General features: G+C 49.9%; 1 protein-coding gene and 1 pseudogene across 1 annotated transcript; both read right to left on the bottom strand.

Annotated features, from left to right (window-relative positions):
* Nucleotides 1–446: 446 nt before the first annotated feature.
* Nucleotides 447–23,294, bottom strand: LOC149360522 (polyubiquitin-C-like). Its single transcript, XM_089572371.1, has 2 exons — nt 23,219–23,294; nt 447–2,693 (listed from the first exon to the last, which is right to left on the bottom strand). The coding sequence occupies exon 2, from the start codon at nt 2,681–2,683 to the stop codon at nt 1,553–1,555; it is 1,131 nt and encodes a 376-aa protein (XP_089428497.1). The 5' UTR covers nt 2,684–2,693; nt 23,219–23,294; the 3' UTR covers nt 447–1,552.
* Nucleotides 11,906–18,408, bottom strand: LOC149360523 (uncharacterized; annotated as a pseudogene).
* Nucleotides 23,295–24,684: the final 1,390 nt, after the last annotated feature.

Here is a 24,684-nt window from a genome sequence, read left to right on the forward strand (position 1 = left end):
TCTACATGTTACCGCACAGACTTTAATATTGTTCCGTGACGGCCACCAGAAGAATGAGACGAGTTGACTGATGGTAATGAGATGATTTACTGACCGCTGGCATAGCGCAAGCGCTCCGTCCCACGCTACTGCCAGCTTTGTCTTCTTCGTCACATTGCCCGGTGCCAGCGAGCTATTGTCCTGCTCGTAAATAGAAGCAGGCACCGGCGAAGGGAAGCGCGAAATGGTGATGGTCATTTTCTTTTATTCCAGGTGTTTGCCATTAGGCATAATGGGAAATGGAGAGAAAGTTAGAAGAAGGAGTGTAAACAAGCCTCGCTTAAGATGCGACAGAAGTTCTCGGTAAATCAATTATCATGTGTCCACTTGCGATAGTCTCCAGCAACGTCCAAATGCAGGCCTATCTTCATTAGAAAGCGTCGTCTCACGAAGGCTGTAGCCGGGCAAGTTCACAGCAAGTGTTTTTCGCCACACTGCACGGTTTGGCGCAGCACCACAATGGGGACACTTGTCAGTCACTTCGAAACATTTGTCACGCCACCGACGACGCACAGAAGGAGTCAGAGCCGCTTCTGCCCGAATCCGGCGCATGAAGGACGGTACAGCATAAATGGGAAGGTGGTGACGATGAAAGAGATGAGCGATGAGTTCCCGCCCCCGAAGCTTCCGGGCCGCAGGTCGCCAGAAGCCGAAAATTGAGGCCCCAGGACGCGCCCAATGGCAGGGAACGGGGAACGGTGTCTGCACATGTAAGCAGCGTCATGGGTCGGTGCGGCCAGTACAGGTCGGGACGGTCATGGCGTCGGTTCCACTTCGTCGTGTCCGGTGGTGAGGGCGAAGGAGGAAAGGAAAGGCGAGGTCGGTTCGGGTCTGAAAGGCTGGGGCAGGGCCGGGCGATGCAAGCCAAGAACTCATGGCCAACGACCATGGCTGACGCAGGACGCCGAGGCTGCAGGACAAGGATGCCGATGATTTCCCAGCACCTCCAGCAAATGTTACGTGACGGCCAGCCGAAGAATGAGACGAGTTGACTGATGGCAATGAGATGATTTAATGGCCGCTAGCCTAGTGCGAATGCTCCGTCTCGCACCACTGCCAGCTTCGTCTTCTTCGTCCCAATATGAGGGTCAGGGTCGACTGTTGGTGAATGCCGCAGGACAACAAGGTACGATCGTCCTTGAGCTGTATTCCAGCAAATATGAGACGCTGCTGCTCGGTTGGGACGCCTTCTTTGTTCTGGATCTTAGCCTTGACGTTCTCTATTCCATCGTTCAGCTTCACTTTAACCGTGATGTTCATTCCCGTGAGGATACTAACAAATATCTGCACGTTGCGACGTTGACTCAGCTCTGGGGAACAGGCTCGAGTCCTTTCGAATATTGCAGAATGACAAGGTGCGACCGTCCCTGAGCAGCTGTCCAGCAAAAGCGAGCCGCTGCGGCTCGGGCAAGGTACCTTCTTTGTCTTCGATCGTAGCGTTGACGTTTTTGGTCGAGTGGCTGAGCTGGGGTTGAAGCTTTACAGTCCCTCCCGTGAGTGTCCTTCAGAAAAGCTACATGTTGCCACCTATACGCTGCACGATGTTCAGCGTAGGATTTGCTTGAATGGCGTAGAATGTCACAGTATGACCGTCCTCAAGGTGTTTTCCAGCAAAGGAAAGGCTCTGCTGCTCGGTCAGGATGCCCACTTTGTCCTGAATTTTAGCTTTGATATTCTCTATTTGGTCTCTGGTCTCGACGTCCAGCGCGATGACCCTTCCAGCGAGGGTCTTAACGAACACCTGCCTTTTGTCACGCGGATTCAGCTCGAGGAGTAGGTTCGAGTCTTTCTGAATCTTGTAAAACGACACGGTGTGACCATCCTCCAGCAAGCTGCTAGCAAACATGAGTCGCTGCCTGTCTGGCGGGTAACCCTCCTTGACTCGGATCTTAGCCTTAACGCTCTTAATAGTGTCGCTGAGCTGTACTTCAAGCGGGATGGTCTTCCCTGAGGGAGTCTCAACAAAAATCTGCATGTTGCCACGGAGACGCAGCATTAGGTGCAGTGATGAGCCTTGTTTAATGTTGTAGAACGACAAGGTCTGAAAGTCCGCGAGCTGTTTTCTAGCAAAGATGAGGCGTTGCTGGGCGGGCGGGTAACCCTTTTTGACGTGTATCTTAGCCTTGACGTTCTCTATTACGTCACTGGGATCGACTTCAAGCGTTATGGGCTTTCCCGCGACGGTCTTGACCAGAATCTCGATGCTACTACGGAGACGCGGCACGAGGTCCACAGTCGAGTCTTTTTGGGTGTTGTAGCACAGGAAATTGTGACCGTACTCGTTCTGTTTTCCAGAAAAGATGAGAGGCAGATGGTCGGGCGGAATATCCTCTTTGTCCTGCAGGATAGACTTGACGTTCTCGATTGTGTAGCTGTGCTCGACTTGCGTGCTATTTTCAGCGGTGTTTCCCGCGACGGTCATGGCAAAAAGAAGCTTCATGCGGAGGAAGGACTGATCTTTAATGTTGTAGAATGCCAAGGTGCGAACTTGATCGAGGTGCTTTCTTGCAAGCGTTAGACGCTGCTGACAGGGCGGTATACCCTCTCTTTCCTGGATCTTAGCTTTGACGTTTCTTATTGTGTCGTTGGGCTCGACTTCAAGCGTGATGGTCTTTCCCCGTATGCCCTCGACAAAAATCTGCATGTTGGCCGATCTGTAGAAGAAAAAAACAGCGTGGTTACAATTTAAGCACGGACGTTGCTCAGTCCTAGCCGTCTGCGTTGAAGCCTAGTAAAAAGCACTGCGGAATATTTTGGTCGCTTACTAATGTAAGGTAGGACAATGAAATCGTAATTAAGAAAAATGCCGCCATGGCCGCGCCGCCTATGGCGCGAAGGGCTTTAATGAGACGGAGTAAAACTAACGGCAATGTGACGGCAAGAGGTGATCGAAACGCTGGTGGAAGACTTAAAGGACTATAGACACCTAATTTTATTGCGTGTTTCCTTCTCTCAAATGATGCGTTAGATACTAGAATAGACGGATGACTGTGGGGTTTTGCCTACAACCGCTAAATATTATAAAATGGAATTTCTCCTCTCATGCTGTTGCGGTTTCATCAGACGAACGATTGCCGTGACGTGTAGTAGATGTGTAGGGTCACGTGAGGCACAGAAAAAAGCAGAAAATGATGCGTTAGATACTAGAATAGACGGATGACTGCGGGGTTTTGCCTACAACCGCTAAATATTATAAAATGGAATTTCTCCTCTCATGCTGTTGCGGTTTCATCAGACGAACGATTGCCGTGACGTGTAGTAGATGTGTAGGGTCACGTGAGGCACAGAAAAAAGCAGAAAATGATGCGTTAGATACTAGAATAGACGGATGACTGCGGGGTTTTGCCTACAACCGCTAAATATTATAAAATTGAATTTATTCTCTCATGCTGTTGCGGTTTCATCAGACGAACGATTGCCGTGACGTGTAGTTGATGTGTAGGTCACGTGAGGCACAGAAAAAAACAGCAATGTAAACGATGATACGCAGTTTTAACTCACTACAGCACTTACAATAGCCTGTTTCAATAGGTAGAATCACAACAAACGACGTATCAGCAGTTCTATTGCTGTTTCTTTTTAAACATCAACTACACGTCACAGCAATGGTTCGGTTGATTAAACCGAAACTTCGCCAAGAAAAAAATTAATTCTAAACTATTTAGTGGCCGTAGGCGAATACTACGTAGTGGTGTGTGTATACCAATGTCTAGAGTGTCGTTTGAAAGAAGAAAACAGGCAAGCAAAAATTTGATGTCCGTAGTGCTTTAAAGTTGAAGAGCACTTGCTTAGAAGACGTATAACTAGGGCAGTATTTTATGTACTGAATACTTCTCGTGTTTGAGTTGTCACGATAGGCATTATTCATTTGAGAGGTTTTATAATGAGTTTCGCTACAAAAATCGGCTTTGTAATTTTCAGGTGGCAGATCTTATGCTCCTGAAGATGCCTTTGTAACTGAGCAGGTTAGCATTCGAAATATTTGTGAAACCCACGGCAATAGGTTTCTTGAAGGGCTGAAATCGAGAGAAATCTCGATGGCGACAATACATAAGGCGCCATTTCGGCAACAACTTAATTTTTACAGTTAGACCTTATGAAAGAAAATTTTCGTATATGGCTACATGACATTTTTATTCTGAGACCTGGACTGTATATGCTTGCCTGTAAATGCTGACTGCAAATGCTTCTAAATACTGTAAATACGGAAAGTTGACTAAGTAGTTGACCCAGTTTTAAGAGGACGTGTCTATTACTATAAAGATGTATTGAAATAGGAAAGCTTAGTGGCCGTAATCATAGCAGTTAACTTGTATCGGAGTACCCAGAAAGCATCTTTGGAATCTCTGTTGTTGGGACGGCGCTTTCAACGCGTCCAAAGGGAACCTTTTCTGAAAAGAACATATGTGAAGCCTTGTAACCTGGAGGCTTCACATCAATTACGTAATCAATAACGCTAACAAAACATTAAGTCACCTGCGACGTAATTTTTCTCGTGCACCGCCTCCTTTGAAATCATTTCTTTATAAAACATTAATACTTCCAAAGCTTGAATGCTCAACAGCAGCCTGGGATCCTAGCCATGACTACTTAATTATTTCATTTGAACGTTATCAGAATAACTCTGCTCGTTTCATTCTCTCTAACTGAGCAGCAAGTATTACGGAAATGAAAACTAATCTGAGTTTTCCAACATTGTCTTCACGAAGAAAGGTTTGTTGGCTAATCCTGTTCCAGAAGTTATGTTATCATTCGAGCTTGCACAATGACTTCTTGCACAGACCTTATTACTGGTCGCGTCGCACTGATCATCTCATAAAAATTTGCCATCCTTTTATGCAAAAACACTTTCTTTCTTAAGCTCATTTGCTCCCCGTACTTCTAAACAATACAACGATCTTCCTTATGAAATTGTATCTATTACTGATATAAATTATTTTCTCTCCCATGTCTCTCCAATAAACCTTGTCCTTTGTCAGGTGCAGCCACTGTATCCCCGCAAAATTCTTAACCTCATCCGCAAACTTAACTTACTACCTCCCCTGCTTAGCTTGCATTCTCTATAATCCACTCCATTACCCTTAAGGGCGATCGGTTATCTTGCCTTAGCATTACATGTTCTGCCCAAGCCCATTTCTTCCTCTTGATTTCGACTAGGATGTCATTAACCCGCGGTTGTTCTCTCACCCACTGTGGCCGCTTCCGGACTCAACGCTACAGCTGTGAACTTTCTTTCCGTAGCTTGCTGCGTTGTGCTTAACCCTTTCAGCCCTGAATTTTTTTTGCTACTTCGGGAATTTTTCTAAAGTGTTATTCTGCTTCACTGCCACCCAAGGAACACACTAGTGCAAAAAATTTCTCTAGGACTCCCTTGGTTTTAAAGATGGCGCCGTGTCCTATATATAGGACACCAGGGCTTAGTGGTTGCAAGAACAAAAAAAGGAAAGTTTGACCTTACTCTTTATTTCAAGTCTTTCACAAAAATTCAAATATTGAGAACAAACAAGCTGGTTGCTTTGAGGTGCAGCTAATACTGGACATCGATTAATCCGTGTTAAAAGTTTTGAAACAGCTGGAATGAGTTCAGTGGATGAACCTTGATAAATGACGAAGTCGTAGGTAATCCCCGAGGCGGCGCACAGCATGAAAACTTTCACTTCCCACGTATGTGGTTTCCCTTTGATGTATTGTTTTGTATCGCTGTCCTTTGAACGGAATGATTTGCTCATCGCTGCAGAGATGCTCCTCGAAAGAGGTTTAGGCAGGCATCTGTCACGAAATGTGTCCAAATCTGTTCTGACCTTCCAGAAAGGATAATTGGTGGTGTGGTCTTGTTTGAAAGCTTGTACGCGCATTGCGCGTGCCGTGCTCCCATGGAACAAAAACGGACGCTCGGGATAGAAAGAGCGTTTATTTATCCCGTTCAGCCAGCTTACATAGCGTGACCGGGCGAGGGTAAGGGGAGGAAGGGACGAGGGAAAGCGTGAGGAGCATGTGCTTCGCGTTCGCCGTTGTGAGTCATAGCGTTCGCCGTAGTGAAGGCATAGCGTTCGCCGTAGTGAAAGCATAGCGTTCGCCGTAGTGAAAGCATAGCGTTCGCCGCAGTGAAGGCAGAGCGTTCACAGCAGGTCCTCGTTCATGTCTACAATGTGCAAGCAGATTCTAGCCGTGGCTAGCGAAAGACACCCGTCGCTAAATACTGTGAAATCAGCTTTCTGATTTCTTCTTCGTCATCTCAACGGATTTTCCTTCTTGATAAATAGAATACATGTTTGTTTCCTCGGTAAGAACAGCAAAAAACACTCTTCGGCACGTACCGAGAAAAATACGGATACGGGAACGGGGTCGGTAGACCATCAAGATCATTCTCATTCTCGTCACCAGATTATTGAGGTTGATACGTGGCTGCTAGCTTATTGAAAGCTCTCTTGCACCACGACCTGTCTTCCGGTGTTGCTTTGTCAACTTCATCACCGCTGGAGGCAGCCGAGAGCTCAAATCCACGTCCTCCTCAGCGTCTTCAACCTCCGACACGTAACCATCCTTTAGTGCAGCAAAAATGACATTTGGATCCTCGAGACGCAGATGTCTTAATCGAGGCCGCTTTGCCATTGAGTAAGGTCACAGTTTTTGCCTCTGCAATAAAACAAAAACAAAAATTAGGCATCACCAAAAAAAAATGTTGCACACTGCATGCAACACGCGCCGGTGGTTTATAACCACTGAAGCCTGGTGTCCTATATATAGGACAGACATATCGCGGCGTGCTGCGACAAATGTACTAACCGCACAGAAAACGTTCTACAACTGTTAAAGCCTTTAGTGTCTTTAAAACAACCTGCAAAATTTTAATCGCGAACACGCTCTTAGGTATGGAGTAAAAAAATGACAAAATAGCATTTACCATTGCAGCCGCCGTTCCCATCTTCCGCCATTTTGTTTGTTTACTCTCGGCGCTACGATGAGGAAGACGAAGGAGAAAGTGCTGTCTGTGCTTATAGGGATGCCTTGGGAGTCGGCTCAGTTCTTGTTTCAGATTATTGGGCATTTTAATCATCACTTATAGCCGTTTTGCTTCGTGTCCTTTTTATAGGACACCAGGGCCGAAAGGGTTAACTTGAGCTGAACCCTTTTCGTTAGCCTACACGTTTCTGACCTATACGTGATTACCGGTAAGATACAGATGTCTACTTTTCTCATGAGTGATATTGGTAACATTGTATATCTGAGATTAATTTTTATGTATCCGTTTTTTAACACTGAGCACTGCCGCGGCTTGTGCTGCATTGCTAAAAGCAGTGGAAAACATGGCGAAGGCCTTTGGTCGTTTTTGTGTTGGTTGGTGGTATCCTGGTGCCCGGAAGATCATCATGGGACATGAGTCGCATATTTGTGTGTGTGTGTGTGTGTGTGTGTGTGTGTGTGTGTGTGTGTGTGTGTGTGTGTGTGTGTGTGTGTGTGTGCGTGCGTGTGTGTGTGTGTGTGTGTGTGTGTGTGTGTGTGTGTGTGTGTGTGCGCGTGCGTGCGTGCGTGCGTGCGTGTGTTGCATTCCGAGACGCTACGCATTGCAGTGGCGATGGAGGTATCATTCGCGTCCGTCAGAGCACTTGGTGAGTGCCACGTGAATGGGTGTGCTTGCGTTGTGTGCGGGTTTGGAAAGTAGCAGGCAGGTTCGAATTATCACAACGGCCGGTGACATCGCTTCGTAGAGGCGTCCAGCAGGTGAGACGTAACACCGGCGGCTGCAAGGGGCTTCGGTCCACGAACCGGGGTCACCAAATCCTACGACGAGCGCTGGCTTCCTAGAGCGGACCGGGACCTGAGGCCTTCTTCAAACGCGAAGCATCTAAGGAGGAACGACGACTGACAAACTACAGGGACCGAGAGCCGGCAGGCAGAAGGACTCCGAGGGAGCGGAGGCCTCGAGAGACGAGCGGCGGTAGAAAAAAAAATGGCCTGGCTTAGCTTATGGTTAAGCCTAGGATGCGAAGCATACCGCCGGCGGAGGCTGCGCGTCCGCAAGCGAGCGCGCGAGTTGAGCCCCAGCTTTCACAGCTGTTGTGACGTCAGCGCCCCTAGCGGAAGGAGAAGGAGTTAGGCCGCCGGTGGAGGCTACGCGTCCGCAAGCGAGCGCACGAGTTCAGCCCCAGCTTGCACAGCTGTTGTGACGTCATATCACGTGGTGCGCCATGGAGGAAGAAAAAAGAGAAGAGAGGCCGTCACGTGACATTGTGTGAAGCCGGAAACCAGCTCGGCGCCATCTTGTCCGAGCTGACGTCATCGCATAAGTCCCGCCCTCGACTACTGCGCGCGCGTTTCAAAGCCAACGAAGGAGCGTGCTACCGCAGGGGCACAGATCCCCGCGCTCGTGGCGCTTGGCTGCTTACCGGCCGGTTTAGGGCGCTCTATGCCGGTGTTCGTCAGCGGAAAAGTTAATAAAGCGGAAATACCCGTGTGAGACAGGCGGCTACTTTCAGTTACTGCTTCGTACTGCGTCGTCTCCGCGCTGTCTCCAACTGCTCGGCCCTGGTCACAATTAGTAGCAGCCGAGAAAAATACTTATCTCAGCTCTTGCAAGCGCGGGAAGTGACCTTCGCTTTCAATTACTGCGGTGGCCCATCTTGCGGTGGTTATCTGCGCTGGCCCCCCTTTGGCAACGCCCGTCCCTGGGACTCTGAAGTTGAAGGCTGCATTCGATGAAACTAGTATACTTGCTTGCGCTCGAAATTAGCATTCACCGGGTGAGGTGAAGGACACGCGAGAAACGTGGGCCCCTCGTCGCGCGAAACCACACGACGGCCACCGATGCCCGGGAAGGGCATTCGTCCGGTATCGAAAATTTCCTCCCTGTTCCTCAACTCTTGTAAGCACGGGAAGTGACCGTCGCTTTCAATTACTGCGGTGGGCGAAGGACAACTAAGCACACGCGAGAAACGCGGGCCCCTAGCCGCGCGAATTCCACACGAGCAGTGGTGTAGCCAGAAATTTTGTTCGAGGGGGGCACATGTTTTATTTATTTATTGGAAACGAAAATAATGGAAACGAAAATAAATGTGGAAACGAAATGTGGAAACGAAAATAAGAGTGCCCATTTATTCTTCACCATCGCACGGCGTATGGCACTCCTTTTAATTCTAGGCACAGTTCACCCCATTATTAACAGACCTTTTTACGTCAGTTTACTTTTTAATCCTTTGCATTCTCCTCAAATGAAGGTATCGCGAAAATAAAAAGTGCTTTTTTTTTAAAAGACCTGCAGCCGAGCGCAGGTTTGCGTATGGGGTTGAAGTTTTGACAAATGTTATTTGTTTGCAGTTGATGACTTTGTTATAGAGCAGAAGCTTTTGTGTTGTATATTTATTTATTTATTTACAATACCCCTAAGGGCCCTCGTGCGAGGGTATTACATAGGGGGGTATTATATGATGTGAAGATATTGTAAATAGCCACAGTTTTTTCGTGCGAGTTGTTTTTTTTGTGAGAAAATAAATGTTTTTTACAAATGAAGTTCTCGGCATCCTGTGTGCATTCGTATCTTTATGTAGATATTGCAGTGAACAAAACTAACCCTTCGCCTTTATTAAAGAAAAAAAAATCTCTAAGGTATTGTTTAAGCGCAGGGTCTCTATCTTTTCATTTTTACCGGCGGCGTATAACAGGGGCGTGCAAGCATGCAAAGCGAGCGCAGCGGCTTCCTTTAAAATATCGCCCTCCACCGATGTCATGGCCCCCGCTGCTCACACAAGCGGAATCGCGAAAAACGAAAGTAGTTACACTAACACCAGTGACGATCACTAGAGCGTTGCAAGAGCACGCCTAATAGCAACGAGGTTTCACTGCCGATGGAAACGGGAACGGGAGCGCGAATGGCACACGCACACTGCACGCACAGGACGCGAAACGTCCGCGCAATATGCCGACGACCTCTCTAGCGCACGGCGTATTGAATAACTGGTAAACGAACAGCGCGAGTGCTCCTCAGTAAGCAGCGGCGGTCTCCCGACGGCTCCGAGCAGTGACGCAGTTGACGAAATGCCCGTGCGATCGTGGTCGAGCACGTTGAAATCAATGCACGCAACAACGAGAGTTTTGCAGCGAATTCCGCCTGAGATATGAGTGAACGGCGCCAACGTAAGCTTGTGAGCACGATCAAAAACAAACTCGAGCAGTTGAGAAAAGTACGCCGCACCGCAACTGCTACGCCGCGGTCGTCTGCTACCGCCCGGCTTGCAAGCAGCAACTACGACGCCGTTGCTAAGCTGCCCGGACTGGGTAGCCTCCCGATCGCGAAAAAAACCACGTGATTTCCTCCACATTTTTCTCCCATGGTGCTGTGTGGAAAGGGCCTCTCCTCTCTTTTTCCTTCCTCCATGTGGTGCGCCGATGCAGGTCAAGTGGTAGCTACGCGGCCGCGCGCGGCGCAGCAAGGAAGAGCTCGGTTGTGCGGCTAGTGTGCTTCGCATAATAAGGGGAGAACGGGCACGGGTGTCGTGTCAACAGGCAGCATCCTGACCGAGGAAGAAGTCGTAATCGTAAAGGTGTACAGACTTGAACAAATTATATTTCTACGCTCTACGCTCGTCTACGCTCGTCCTGTCTGCTTCTTTTCTGTGTCCTGTTTCCTGCGTAGTTTTGTGTCTTCAGTAAATTATATGTGTTCTGCCGTTAGAGACTTGTGGCCTGGCTTCGTCGGGAGGGGGAGAGAAGACAAAGCAGAGTACTTTCGGGGACAAAAGTTTGCGGGACGTGAGTTCTTGGAAAACCGCTTATTGTATTTCCAGCTCGCTACCCAGTCGCCTGATATTGGAACCAGAGCAAGGAAAATTTAGCCGTTTAATACCTTCATAAGATATCAGGCGACTGGGTAGCTAGATAGAGCTACAATATACGTTTTTTTTTCAAGAACGCGTGTCCCGCAAACTTTTGTCCTCGACAGTGCCTCCTCTGCGATGAAAATCTCTCGTTCGTCAAAAACTCTTACATTACGTGCAGCATGAGTTACTTGGATTTACTCATTGTACAGAGCTGCTCAAGGAGCTCCGGGTTCACATGTTATATATTAGTATTCTGGAGAAGCACAATGTTCACGTCAAAAGAATGTAGCGGAGTGCTGCCTTAATGCATGGTTTTTTCATGTTGGCAGGCAAACCATTAAGTGTCCATAGCAGCCAAGTGAGGCAGATGTTCAAGAAGTAGTCGAACTTTAAGGCAATAAGCATTTCATACTTGCTCAGCTATTTAATAATTAAGGATTCATTGAGCAATCAGCGGAGGAATTTTGCTGGTGTGTCGTCTTTTTAGACATGTCTGCTTCATCCGCTCCAACTGGATCCAAGTAGACATGTCTAAAAGGACGACACCTGCAGAATAGCACATCAGGTCTCCATAAGATTTTTTTATTAATCTCTCCTCTAACACATATGAAAATGAATATTTCACCTAAATATTAAATGTTACTTCAGGCACGCATGCAGGTAGTATAATTTCTGTGTTGCAGAAAATTTTTGTTGAGAACTATTTCTTGTTCTTGCTTGTACATCCTGTGCTTTTATTTTCAAAACGTAGCAACCAGTCAGCAGAACAAGAAATCCTAAACCAGTGTACAAGATAGGGTGAGAAGTATAGAGGCGCTGCCTCATTTACTGCCCATTTAACTTACTGACCTCATTTGCCAAGCTCATCTATAATTCCCATTTCAGTAGCTGATCTTTCACTACGACACCAATATTACAACATACAATATTGACACGTGGATTAGAGGCAGAACAATAAAGACAGCCTTGATGCTTTCACGTTAATATATATCTCCTGCATGGACGGGCTAACGCAGGGTTTCGCACAACACCAGAGAAAGTGTTGTGTGCCCTTACACCGTAACTGCAGCCAAGTTGGGTCGCTTCTCTAACCCTGGATCAAAAGCGATAATCATAATGATGATCAGAGAGGCTACCTGTAAAGCAAGAAAAAAAAAAGACGGCAGTGGTATTCAGCCAGGTTCGCTCTACTGCTTACAGTCAGCAAGTATCACACTCAGTCACGTGCGGCAGGGTACGACTCTTTCCTTCCCACTACGATCGAGTGCGACGACTGAATCGCGATCGTGCCATGCTCCCCACTACCTCGGGAAGCAGCACCCCGCCACCAACCTTTCCATTCGCACTCTGTGATGTTGTCGAAGGTCCGCTCCTGGCACCGTGCACTTCCCCAGTACCTCGAGAAACTGCCCTCATCCACCGACCATTCCATTCCATCCTAGTCCGGGATGTTAGGCGAAGGTCCACTCTTGTTGCCTGCACCGTCCGACCACGCTTCACACGTTGGGGTGCCTGCGCTGTATCGCAGCAAAGCAGGCCTGCACCATGTGTGCACTGCAACCCAGAGGTGCATCGTGGGACGGGAAGAAACTGAAGAGATCTGAGGTGACACGCATATTTCCGCTGAACGCGACTCTTCCACCGCAACCAGGTACTTTCGGTGCAGCACTCTTTTTGACAACCTCTCCGCTCCTGCGTGCGAAGGAAGACGTCAGATGCCACCGCCACGCCGAGTATCCACCGCTCTGCTCGGGCAGTCCGACCTGGGCTACATTTGCTACGGCAGCTGGGATATTCAACCCGCCGCCTCCCATCTACACTACAGCCTTAATGAGTCTTCTATGTATATGGTAGTAGACAGAGGAGTGCAGCGTCCTTATATATGAGTGCGTTCTGACGTTCAGCAGTCGTGCTTAACGCCGAATTCACGCACCCGTTCCCTTTATTTCCGCTGTAGGCATTCGGCAAAAGGCTGCTGGGTACCTCGTGTTACGCCTTAAAATCCAGGCAATGGTCCGCGCCATTCCTTTGGTCAGTGCAAATACTTTTCAAAGCAATACTTCACAAGGTAGTTCAGATGACAAACCGATGTTGTCGTTGTTTTGCCCTTGGAGATTAGTGCATACCCTCATTTAGAGGTTGTTGTTGTCCTCTGTTGGAGTGGTGCATACCCACAGTGGGGCCTTGTACAGTTAAACGTTTAATTGTGAAACATCGAATCACTTCAGTAGTCGAGGTTGAACCTTCGTTCCGTGGTTTCAGCTCCTTCTTCTCCCAAGAAGGACTTCTTCATGTCCTTCGAGCAACATGTTTAACCCCTTACGGCATAGCGTATCGTATTGTAACAGTTGTTCCTCACTGAAGCGACCACCATGGAGGCGACGCTCCTGCAACGAGCCCGGCAATACAATCGAGATGTAAGCACGCTTGGGCCCGCTGTTTCTTCGATGCCGCTAGGGAGTGACGCGGCCGTCTTACGTGACCTAATCAGGTCGATCGTCAGACAGGAATTGCAAGCCCTCCAGCTGCCTCCCAGCGCGCCGTCTGTTACATCGCTGTCTGAAGTCGTCCGGGACGAGGTCCGCCTAGCAGCACAGCAGCAACTCTGAGATCCCAAGACAGACTGAGGTCAGACCTACCTATGCATCTGCTCTCTGCCGGGCGCCAGCACCAGGCTACGACGTGAGTACCGCGACCCAAGCATTGCAGCAGTCTGGTCTTTCCCGTGTGCCTGCTCGACCAGTCTATCAGCGGCCACGGAAATGTGATGTGTGCCGTGCACTGGACCGGCGGCCCCTCTGCTACCACTGTGGTGAAGCGGGTCATCTTTACAGGGCCCGCCCGTACCGCCTAGTGGGTCTGCGTGGTTTAGCGCCCGACGACCCTTGCCCACGCAATGGCGAACGACCACTCGAAATTGAAGCTCATCTGTCGGCCCGTCAGAGGCCTGGGACATACGGTCGCTATGATTCTAGGTCGTCATCTCCGCTGCGTTACCGTTCCCCAAGCCCTCGCTGAGACGCCAGCTATCCTGAGCGGCGTTTTCCCAGTCCACGCCGGGAAAATTAATTCCAGCGGTCTCCGGAGGCAAGGCCGCTGCTGTCGGGAAAACTGAAGATCCTCCGCCGCCGATATACCGATACGCTGATTTCTCACAGGGGCAGGGTAGCGACAGCATCCGACGCGCTACTTCTGATTTGCGTGTGGCAATTTACGGAACTGACGCGATCGCTTTACTTGATACTGGTGCAGACTATTCAGTGATGAGCCACGCCCTCGCCCAGGAACTGAGCAAAGTTTTGACGCCATGGTTGGGCCCTAGCATTTGCACGGCTGGAGGTCACCTCATTAGCCCGGCCGGAAGGCCAACGGTGAACCAACGGTCAGGAGGGGGAGAAGGAAGGGTCCGTGACGGGCGCCGGCGAGGCGGGATGATGCACGCTGCAAGCCGCGACATGTCCGAGAGAGTGTGGGCTGTGCGCGACGGCGGGCGCGCGGCGCCGGTTTTCAGAGAGGCCAGCCAGCGAAATGTGGGCGCCAGCACAACAGCACCACCGCCGCCAGACAATGCGCCACGAAGACGAGCTACTTCCGCGTGGTGGTGGTGGTGGTGGCTCGGATGCGGGGCGCGCTCGTACGCCAGGCTCCTCCAAGTTCTCGTCCGGTTTTCAGCCGCAGGTAGCTCAAGGCTCCTTTCCGTGAACAGGTCCCGCTCGTCAGGACAGGATCACTGCTCCGCCGCCTTGCCGCCCAGGTGCCTGGACCAGCTTCGCTCGGTCGTTCCGAAGAGCTTGATCGTTCTGCATGTTGCCAAGAACCGACCGACAACAGACAACACCCAACACGAGCAAGTGCCCTCCGTCACCCGTCAAAACGCCAGACTTAGAAAGGTCATAAAAACTCCGCTAGCAATAGTTCTGTCCCCTTTTCGCTCCCTCTTCAACAAGAGACACATGTGGGATACCAGAACTCTTAAAACCAGAACACGAACAAAGTGTCAAACGCAAGCAACACAAGGAATGAAATGAATGTAAATTGGGTCCCTCGAGATCACTTGGGCAGGAAAACAATCGGCTGAGGCCGCGAATGAGGACATCAATTTTGCCCCGATTTACGAGCGAACTTTACAACCGTTCGCGAAGTCACAAAATGAAATCACGAGGAGGTCAAGGTAGCCTTGCTCAGAGCACACGGCTTAGTGCATCTGCGTTCGCGTTTAACTTGCCTTTCTTGTAACGAACGACAAGATTGTGCTGTTGGAGTATCATATTCCACCTCAGCAACCGGTCGCTCTTAGACGACATATTATTCCACCAAGTTAGTGGGCAGTGGTCGGTTTCTACTACGAACTTGGAACCGGCGACGTAGCAGGCAAGCTTCTGAACGGCCCATACCAGGCAGGCGCATTCTTTTTCAAAAGTGCTGTACGCCCCTTCACGACAAGTCAACTTACGGCTTAGGTACAAAACTGGCCTTACATTGCCCTCCTCATCCTCTTGGCATAGCACAGCTGCCATGACCCGATCACTGGCATCACACTGAGTTATGAAGCCTTTTGAAAAATCAGGCGCCATTAGAACTGGCTCCTCGCTCAAGGCTTGTTTCAGCATTTGAAACTCGTTCTCTTTTTTTTGGTTCCATATCACCTTCACGGGTTCCGACTTTCGAAGCACGTCTGTGAGAGGACTGGCAAGCGTCGAGTAATCTTTTACATAATGCTGGTAATATTCAGCTAAGCCTAAAAGGGCCCTTATCTCGGTCTTAGCGGTTGACCGGGGGTTGTTTACGACAGCGGCTACTTTGATTTCTGACGGTCTACGCCAGCCACGCCCCATCACATGCCCTAGGTAAGTCACTTCGGCGCATCCTGGCTGGCATTTAGCAGGTTTGACTGAGTCCGGCATCTTTCAGCCTGCTCAGCACGACTCGTAAGTGATCTACGTGTTCTTCCCATGTGTTAGAAAAGATGGCGACATCGTCAAGATACGGGAGCGCGTATTCGGACAGATCATGGAGCACGTGGTCCATTAGATTGGAGAAACAATATGGCGCGTTTTTGAGTCCGAAACTCAACATGACTGGGCGGAACGTTCCGAATGGGGAAACGAACGCGGCGTAGCGGCTGGCGCGCTCTGTAAGGGGGACTTGCCAATAGCCTCGCACGAGGTCTAGTGTGGATATGTAATTCGACTTTGACACTGTCTCCACCCTTTCCTCAAGGTTTGGTATTGGATAGGTCTGATCCCGGGTTATCGCGTTTAGTCGCCGGTTATCAATGCACGGTCTGGGATCTTTTCCCGGTACTTGCACTAGTATCAAGGGTGACGTGTAATCGCTCTCACCCGGTACTATGACTCCCAGGTCGCACATTCGCTTGATCTCACCTGCCATGATTTCTTTCTCTGCACGGGAGAGCAGCGATACGGATTACTACGGATCGGTCCTTCACACGTTAGCTCGATATCGTGCTCAATTAGCGTCGTCTTTCCGGGACGATCAGAAAACACTTTTTCGAACTCAGAAACAATCGTTCTCAAGTCTTCCTTCTGGGCTTGGCTTAGACGTGGTTCTAGGTTAACCTGTTCTAACAGTGCATCCGAACCGCATTCCTTCCTGTCCGCAGAGGTCAGGATTTCTGCAGCTTCCTCGTCCGAACCATTCAAAATCACATTCACGACAGCGTGACGCTGAATGTACGGTTTCATCAGGTTACTATGATAGACTTTGTTGGGTCTTCTACCTAGTTTAACTTCGTAATTGGTATCAGAAAGTTTCGATACCACGCTCGCTGGCCCTTCCCACTGGACCTCAAGCTTATTTTTCTTATACGGTCGCAGTATCATTACTTGGCTGCCCACTTCGAAAGTACGCTTCTTTGCTGACTTGTCGTAGTACTCTTTTGACAATTCTTGCGCTGGCTTCATGTGGCTCTCGACAAGATCTTTCCTTTTTCCGATCCTTTGAAGTAGGTTAAGGACGTACGCGACCACGTTTGGGTCTTCCTCATCGCCTTCCCACGACTGTCGCAGCATGCTCAGCGGTGTTCTTAAGCTCCGGCCGTACACAAGCTCCGCAGGGCTCAAGCCTGTGCTCTCATGGAGAGAGGATCGTAAAGCGAACATAGGAGCAGGCACGCAAGCTTCCCAATCGCGTTTGCGCTCAAAGCAAAGAGCTCGCAATATTCTTTTGAGCTCCGAGTGCATTCGCTCTACTGGGTTGGACTGCGGGTGATGGATCGAGCTATGTACGATCTTGATACCGCACCTTTCGAAAAAGTAGAGGTTAGGCAGCTGGCAAAGACACTGCCATTGTTACACTGAATTTCCGAGGGAAATCCGACACGAGCGAAAACTTGAGAGAAGGGCGTCTACGACCTGAGGAGAATTGAGCTCTTTGAGAGGTATCGCTTCAGGAAACTTTGTCGCGACACACAGAGCTGTGAGAATGTACCGACAACCATTCTTGGACTCGGGCAGTGGCCCTACAATGCCAATTACCAACCGGCGGAAGGGTTCAGTTATGATTGGCACCAGTTTCATGGGCGCCTTCCACTTGTCGGTAGACTTGCCTACTGTCTGGCAAGTGTCGCAAGATTGCACAAAGCCTTCAGTGTCCTTCCAGCAATGAGGCCAGTAATACTCTTGGGCGAGCCTAGCTTTGGTCTTTTTCAAGCCGAGGTGCCCTGCCCACGCGTTTTCGTGCGCCAGGTTCAATAGCTGACGGCGATACTTGTGTGGGATCAAAAGTTGTTCGTACTTACTACCACGGGCGTCAGCATAATTTCGGTACCACAAGCCGGATTTCTGATGAAATGAAACATTCTTTTTCTTTGTTTCTCCTTTAGCATTATCCAGCAAAGCTTTTATCGAGCTATCTTCCCGCTGTTCCCGAACGAGCGTCGCTCTGTCAACCTGAGTTAGCTGGTGCCAACTGTCAGAAACTGGGGTCAATGTGAAGTTCGCATCGCTCAGCGGTGCCACTGTTACCTTTTCGTTGCCACTAGCGTTGAAACTCTTGTCAGTTTCATTAACAGCGAGTTCTCCGCTTCACCGAGAGCCCTCGACCTGAAGTTCTGCCGACACCGTATCCAGGCTACAATGCTCATCTGCTTCCCTAAGCGGTGTTTCCCTCTCCGGTGCAAGATCAAGTTTCTGCGAAAGCTTCCGCGCTTGAGATCGCGTAAGGGTCATGCATGCCATACCGGCAAAGAACGATGTGCCTTTATCCCTCAGAAGCTGCTCTGAGCTGTTCGAAAAGAAATAAGGAAAATGCTCAGGGAGGGCGGCAGACACGGCCGCCTCGGTGTTAAGCTGACCAAAAGGACCCTCAATGATCACTGTAGCGATCGTTAAGCAAGCACATTGCTCCTCGGCTACTTGCCTTATCCACGCGCATTCTCCTGTAAAGTCATTCGGAGAAACTAAAGACGGGTGGACAACGTCCATAGTTGCCGCCGAGTCACGAAAGGCTTTGCAACTCTTACCGTTCACACTTATCTCCTGCATATATGGTTCCAACAACCGCATATTCTTGTCTGTTTCCCAAATCGTTGCAAAACAACCATTTGTCTACAGTTTGCCGCGATATGTCCTTCCTTTTTGCAGTGGTAGCATGTCAAAGGCTTCCGTGACTCAAACGCACGTGCGGCATCAGCGCGCTGCTTAGGTGCATCGTCAGATTTCCGTAACTCCTTTTGTTCTTCGCCCACAGCCTCCTTTAAAGCAGACGCATCTTTTTGAAAATCGCGACGCGTGAACGGTTTTCTTCCATCAGGCTTCCTTAGAGAAGCATCATTTGTTTCCGCCTTTGCGATGCGTAATGCCCTGCTGTGCAAGTTTCGACGACTGTAGTATTCCTCAGCCAGCTCTGCTGCCTTGTTGAGCTTAACCTCAGGAAGCCTATCCTGCAGCCAGAGCCTTACATCGTCCTGGATACAGCGGTAGAATTGCTCTAGCGCAATGCACTCTACCACCTTATCACGATCGTCATAAACTTCCTCGCCCTTGAGCCATTCAACTAGGCCGGCTTTCAGCTTAAACGCGAAGTCGATGTGCGACTCTGCCTTTTTTCGCGTACCCGAACCTTTGCCGGAATGCCTCAGGTCACAGCTTATATTTCCTCAACAGGGCCTCTTTGACCTCATCGTAACTCTCAAACGCCTCCTTCGACAAACATGTTATCACGTCAAATGCTTCCCCGGGAAGCAGAGCTAGCAAACTCTGTGCCCACAGCTCTCGCTCGATGACATTCCTCTCGCAGAAATGCTCAAATTTTACGAGATACTTTGCCATGTCCTCACCGATTACGAACGACGGCAGTTGGTATCGGATTCTTTGGCCGTTAGCCTGCCTGTCATTGAAGCTACGCTAGGCGCCGGCGAGCTTTGCCGCAGCGCCAACTATTTTATTCTTCTAATCTCTCGGCGTTCCTGTCGCTCTACCTCTTCCCGCTGAAGGCGTTCTTGCCGCTCTCGCTCTGCGCCTTCGCGCTCACGGCGTTCATTGATCGCAGCCACGGCCTCATTGGCTTCTTCAGCCGTTACGCCCTCCTTCCGCATGATCTCGAGAATCGCATGCTTTCGTTTCGCACGGCCTACGGTAAGGCCTAGCTCTTCACAAATTTCGACGAGTTCTTTCACTTTAAGGTTCTCCATCGCGCAAAATAGTCTCTTGCAGCTTGCCCTTGCGGTTCAGTGCTATAGAGCTACTAGCATGACACGCGCAAGTAATTCTTTCCAACAACGCCTCGTTTACTCCCTCTGCACCAGCTTAAGTTTCAAAGCACTCCGACTTGGCTCGAAACAGCAAAGCTCTCTCCAGTGCAACACACAGCCCTACTCTAAACTAAAACTACAATCACGAGTGCTAGAGCAGTCTGGCGAATTGAGGGGAAAACATCAGGCACTCACCGCGCCGAGGTAGCTGACGCCGGTAGATCCCACCGCTGCCACCACTGTTGGGACTGGGCCTCCGAGCCAAGGAACGGTCGAGGCGACGGTGAGTCAAATGACTTTTATGTACAGTATGTACAAGGGCTTTTACACGATACAAGGGCCAAGAGCACCACGGGCTAGCACAAAGAAGGGCGGCGCCCGGCGAGCGTAGTTCCTGCGTGATACCTCTTCTGCTGCCCGTCTGCTTCTCGGGCTCGTTGTTGCTGTGACTGGGAGAAGGATGAAAAGGAAATTGCACGGGCCTGCCTACTGGCTCGAGCCGAGCCACCACCGCTGCCGCGTGCAGAGGAGAATTAAAATGTCAGAGGAAAGAGAAAGAGAAAAAGACGCGCGTCGCAGCAACAACCGCGTTGAAGCGGACGCTGCTGAAAGAACAGATACGCGGCCGAAGCCGCTATCGCTCCACCACCTCCACACGCCACCTCCTGCTCGGGCTGGTTGGTTGCGACTGAGAGAAGGATGAAAAGTAAAAGTGCACGGGCCTGCCAACTGGCTCAAGCCGAGCCACCACCGCTGCCACATGCAGATAAAAGAGAGTTGAAAGATAAGAGAGAGAGTAAAGACGCGCGTCGCAACAACCGCGTCCGCCGGAACGGACGCTGGCTGCTCAGGCTCAGCGCGGCTCCGTTTTTATAGCCGCCGGTGTCCATTGTGGCAGCCAGCAGTTCAAATCCTCCAATCAGGTCACGGCACTGGCCACCGTTGAAATTAGATTAATGGTCGAGAGGCGCCCAGCCGTTGAAGGCTTGCAGTCTTGGAGCGGGCGGCCGGCGAATCGTCGTAGGTGTTCGAACCAACGGTGAGGAGGGGGAGAAGGAAGGGACCGCGACGGGCGCCGGCTAGGAGGGATGATTCACGCTGCAAGCCACGACATGTCCGAGAGAGTCTGGGCCTGCTTTGCGCGACGGCGAGCGCGGGGCGCCGGTTTTAAGAGAGGCCAGCCAGCGAAATGTGGGCGCCAGCACAACAGTACTCTTTCTTCTTCTACCTCTAATCCACGTGTTAATATGTTCACAAATCGATAATCTCATGTGTATAACATTTTCGAACTTGTTTTAGGCTGCCATCAGAGCAGAGCCTAATTAGAACCCTCGATTTCAAAATGCGTTCAATGCATCAGAGTTCGCTAAAAAAAAAGCCAGAACTGAACAGAACACTTATCGTGCACTTTTTTTTTGCAACTAGTACTAAGTTCGTTTGGTTTGGTTTATGGGGTTTAACGTCCCAAAGCGACTAAGGCTATGAGGGACGCCGTAGTGGAGGGCTCTGGAAATTTCGACCACCTGGGGTTGTTGAACGTGCACTGACATCGCACAGTACACGGGCCTCTAGAATTTATCCTCCAAAGAAATTCAACCGCCGCGGCCGGGATCGAACCCACGTCTTTCGGGTCAGCAGCCGAGCACCATAACCACTGAGCCACCGCGGCGGCTAGTACTAAGTTCAGTCGGTACAGTTATGACCACTGGTTTTCTGAGATGAGCCCAAAACATCAAATGTCACATGTTAAATTTACGAAGTATTTTTGTTTACCGTGGGCAGTTCAGAGCGAAGTTGTAATTGCATCGATATTAGAGTGTTTGCCATTCCTGGCGTTTGTATGCACCCGCAGCAGATATGCTCATAAGAGAAATTTATTTGGACTCTCGATCAAAAAGGGACATGCGTCCCTCTACAAAAACAGATACATTGCGGCAATTGATGTCGCCCTATGCACACACACTCACAGGGAACGTAAGTGTCCAAAAACAAAAAGTGTCCAAGAAATCTCTAGTGGGTCCATACGTGGGGGAAGCACGCCGGGTTGAAAACCGCGCACAAAAACCCGCGAACAAACAACGCGCACGAACAACGCGCACCACACACGCGCGCCACACTTAATATGGATATGAATATGCGACATAATATAATATGGATATATAATATTAATATGGATGTGCGATGTTGCCACTAATCTTAGTATTGTTTCTTCGTTCGCACTCAAAGCCTCCGGCACAGGGGTGCATCATTTTCTTCGTGACGCGATATGCGAACACTTATCTCGAGTGATCGCGGCCACGCGCAAGTGTTTCTGCATTTTTCCACGTTATTGTAGTTGCTTTCGGTTCCTTATCTCGAAGGTTTCTTGCCAGATTTAAATTGACCGCGGCCTAGAACAGCAGGATTCTGTTGGACAACTGCCGAGCACGCTTGTGGCAGATGCGGTGCGCACGCGGATGCTTGCGGGCTGAAAAAACTGTCTTCCGGTAGCGCTGTTTTGACTTTCGAGCCTCCCAGCTGTGGGAGCGGCATGAAATCCCGCCGTTATCTCCTGCTGCGCTGCCCCATCAGTCTCTAACCTCGATGCCGGCAGACGAACGCAGGCTCTACCAACACCGGCAGGTTGGAAGCCTTTCTTTAAGCAGTGCTCGCAGTCACGTCGCTAGACGGGCCGTTGTGTATTATCAGTAGCAGCTGTATAAATACTCCACGAGTGTTTACGCTTCGCTGCCTTCTTCAAGCACAGGCGCGACCGTGGTATGCCAGCTATGCCGCCGTCCAGGCAATCCGAAACTATAGCGGCTGAAGGTCGCATGTCGACCAAGCGGGCTGTGTATTCCCTGCAACGGGTGCAGGTTTCTAGCAACTGCCTCGATGGGACAGACTGAATGAACTGTGCGAATTCGTGATCAAATCTGCGCGGACGCGTTACTGGATGATTTAGCGACTGCTAGGAAATTGTTGTAAAATATATACTTGTTAATTTTTATTGCACTGGGTAAATAGTGGTAGCAATGTCACGACGATTAATTTCCCCACACTGATACCAGCACGAGCCACTATAGCAGATGACAGTGGGGGCTTGATCCCTTCGCGGTGCTCAGATATGAATCACCTCGCGCTGCGATAACTCGCTCTCTCCACATCGGTACCCTCGCAACGGTCGTCTTCGCCATCCTATCTGCATCGCCGCTCGGTCTCCCCATTCGGTGTTGTAATCATGTGCGAGCTAAATAGTGTTTTAACACTCCGGCGATAGCAATTCTTTTCTAACTCGTCGTCAGCTCAGGAGACAGTGAAGCTCTTATCAGAGCTATTTGAAACTGCTTTTGTTAAAAAAAAAAAAACGGCAGTTAAGAAGCCATAATTCCTGACTACGGAAACACCACCGAAATCAGAACTAAACTTCACGTCACGCAGGCCGAACTGTTTGGCGCAGTGACGTAAGCGCAGACGGTTCTCCCCTTATATTCCTCTTCATTGTCCAAAAACTTGTCAACGATCGGTGTACAGAAGAAATCGGGCGACCGAGTGAATTTGGAACACTCCCATACACCAGATAGCACATCTTCATGACGCTTGCAAATGGTCCTCACTCCAACTTCGTCAACGCGGAACAGAGGCTACCAGAAGACTGCACTGCTGCACCTACCTCTTTTGCAGAAGGTCGCAGCAGAGACCGTTGTCACTACGCCGGCGCCGACGGCGCGTCTACGCTCCTGGGCGGTGGTGTCGGTTGGCGCGTGTTTGCGCTCTCTCAGCGACGGAACCGGAAGTTCGTACTACGTCACCGTTAATAAAAGCAAAAAAAAAGCAAGACGGCTGCTCGTTCACGTTAGGACTGATGCTTGGGCGAGTTGGTATGCCATGTTCAAGAAGAACAGCGCGAAAAGACAAGGACCACAGGAAGATACACAAAGACAAGCGCTTGTCTTTGTGTATCTTCCTGTGGTCCTTGTCTTTTCGCGCTGTTCTTCTTGAACATGCTCGTTCACGCTTTGTTTGATTAGGTACGGCAGTGTATAAAAACGTGTCCTTGAAAAAAAAAATTTTGATAACGTAAAACGTTTCTCTCAGCTGTCCGCTTCGTACAACCGTCGCGTTCGTGCGTTGCGCCATCAGTACTGCTAAAAAAAACAACTATAGTGGGAAGTTATGAAAAAAGAAGTAAACAAGAAAAAGGCCAATGACGTAATTTTGTTTTTCTTTTGCGGAGCCGCTACGCAACCATAAGTTGGTTCGCCTCTCCTCCGTTGTTTCTCGTGCTCTTTACCCCACCCCGCCTCCCTCTTTCCCCGCTGTCTCCGCTGAGCTGGCCGACCTTGGACGCACGGAAATGCCCGCGTTTACGGCTTCGATAATGCCGCGCCTCGTGGAAACGAAACTGCGAAACTTCTGAAAGCGCAGTGGCGTAGTTTTTTATGCGAAGCATTCTAGCCGCACAACCGAGCTCTTCCTTGCTGCGCCGCGCGCGGCCGCGTAGCTACCACTTGACCTACATCGGCGCACCACGTGATATGACGTCACAACAGCTGTGAAAGCTGGGGCTCAACTCGTGCGCTCGCTTGCGGACGCGCAGCCTCCACCGGCGGCCTAACTCCCTCTCCTTCCGCTAGGGGCGCTGACGTCACAACAGCTGTGAAAGCTGGGGCTCAACCTTGGGCTCAACTCGTGCGCTCGCTTGCGGACGCGCAGCCACCGCCGGCGGTATGCTTCGCATCCTAGGCTTAACCATAAGCTAAGCCAGACCATTTTTTTAGTTCTTAGACGGCCGCGACTTGCTAGTGTAGCGTTAAATGCCAGATGCTATGTGTCGGGCTGCAGGTCACCCATACGAGTATCAGGAGCCGGACGTAAGATTCCCCTTCCCCTTCAGATAACTGCGCCCTCTTTGCTTCTCTGTGTTCTCTTGAAGCCGCCCATCGTTGTTCGATGGCCTCCTTAATTTCCATATTCCACCAGCTTCGTGGCTTCCTCTTTCCTCTCCAGCGGTATACTCCTTTCACCTGTTTCATTTTTGCAGTGATGAGTAGTTCTGATTATAATCCCATATTTCCATGAAGAGTTTCTGGATTGCTTCCTCTATGTCGGCTGCTATTAGCGCTATTTGTTTGTCGT

Source organism: Amblyomma mixtum, chromosome 2 (assembly GCF_055824585.1).
Source record: "Amblyomma mixtum isolate Tamu chromosome 2, ASM5582458v1, whole genome shotgun sequence".
Taxonomy (NCBI): Eukaryota; Metazoa; Arthropoda; class Arachnida; order Ixodida; family Ixodidae; genus Amblyomma; species Amblyomma mixtum.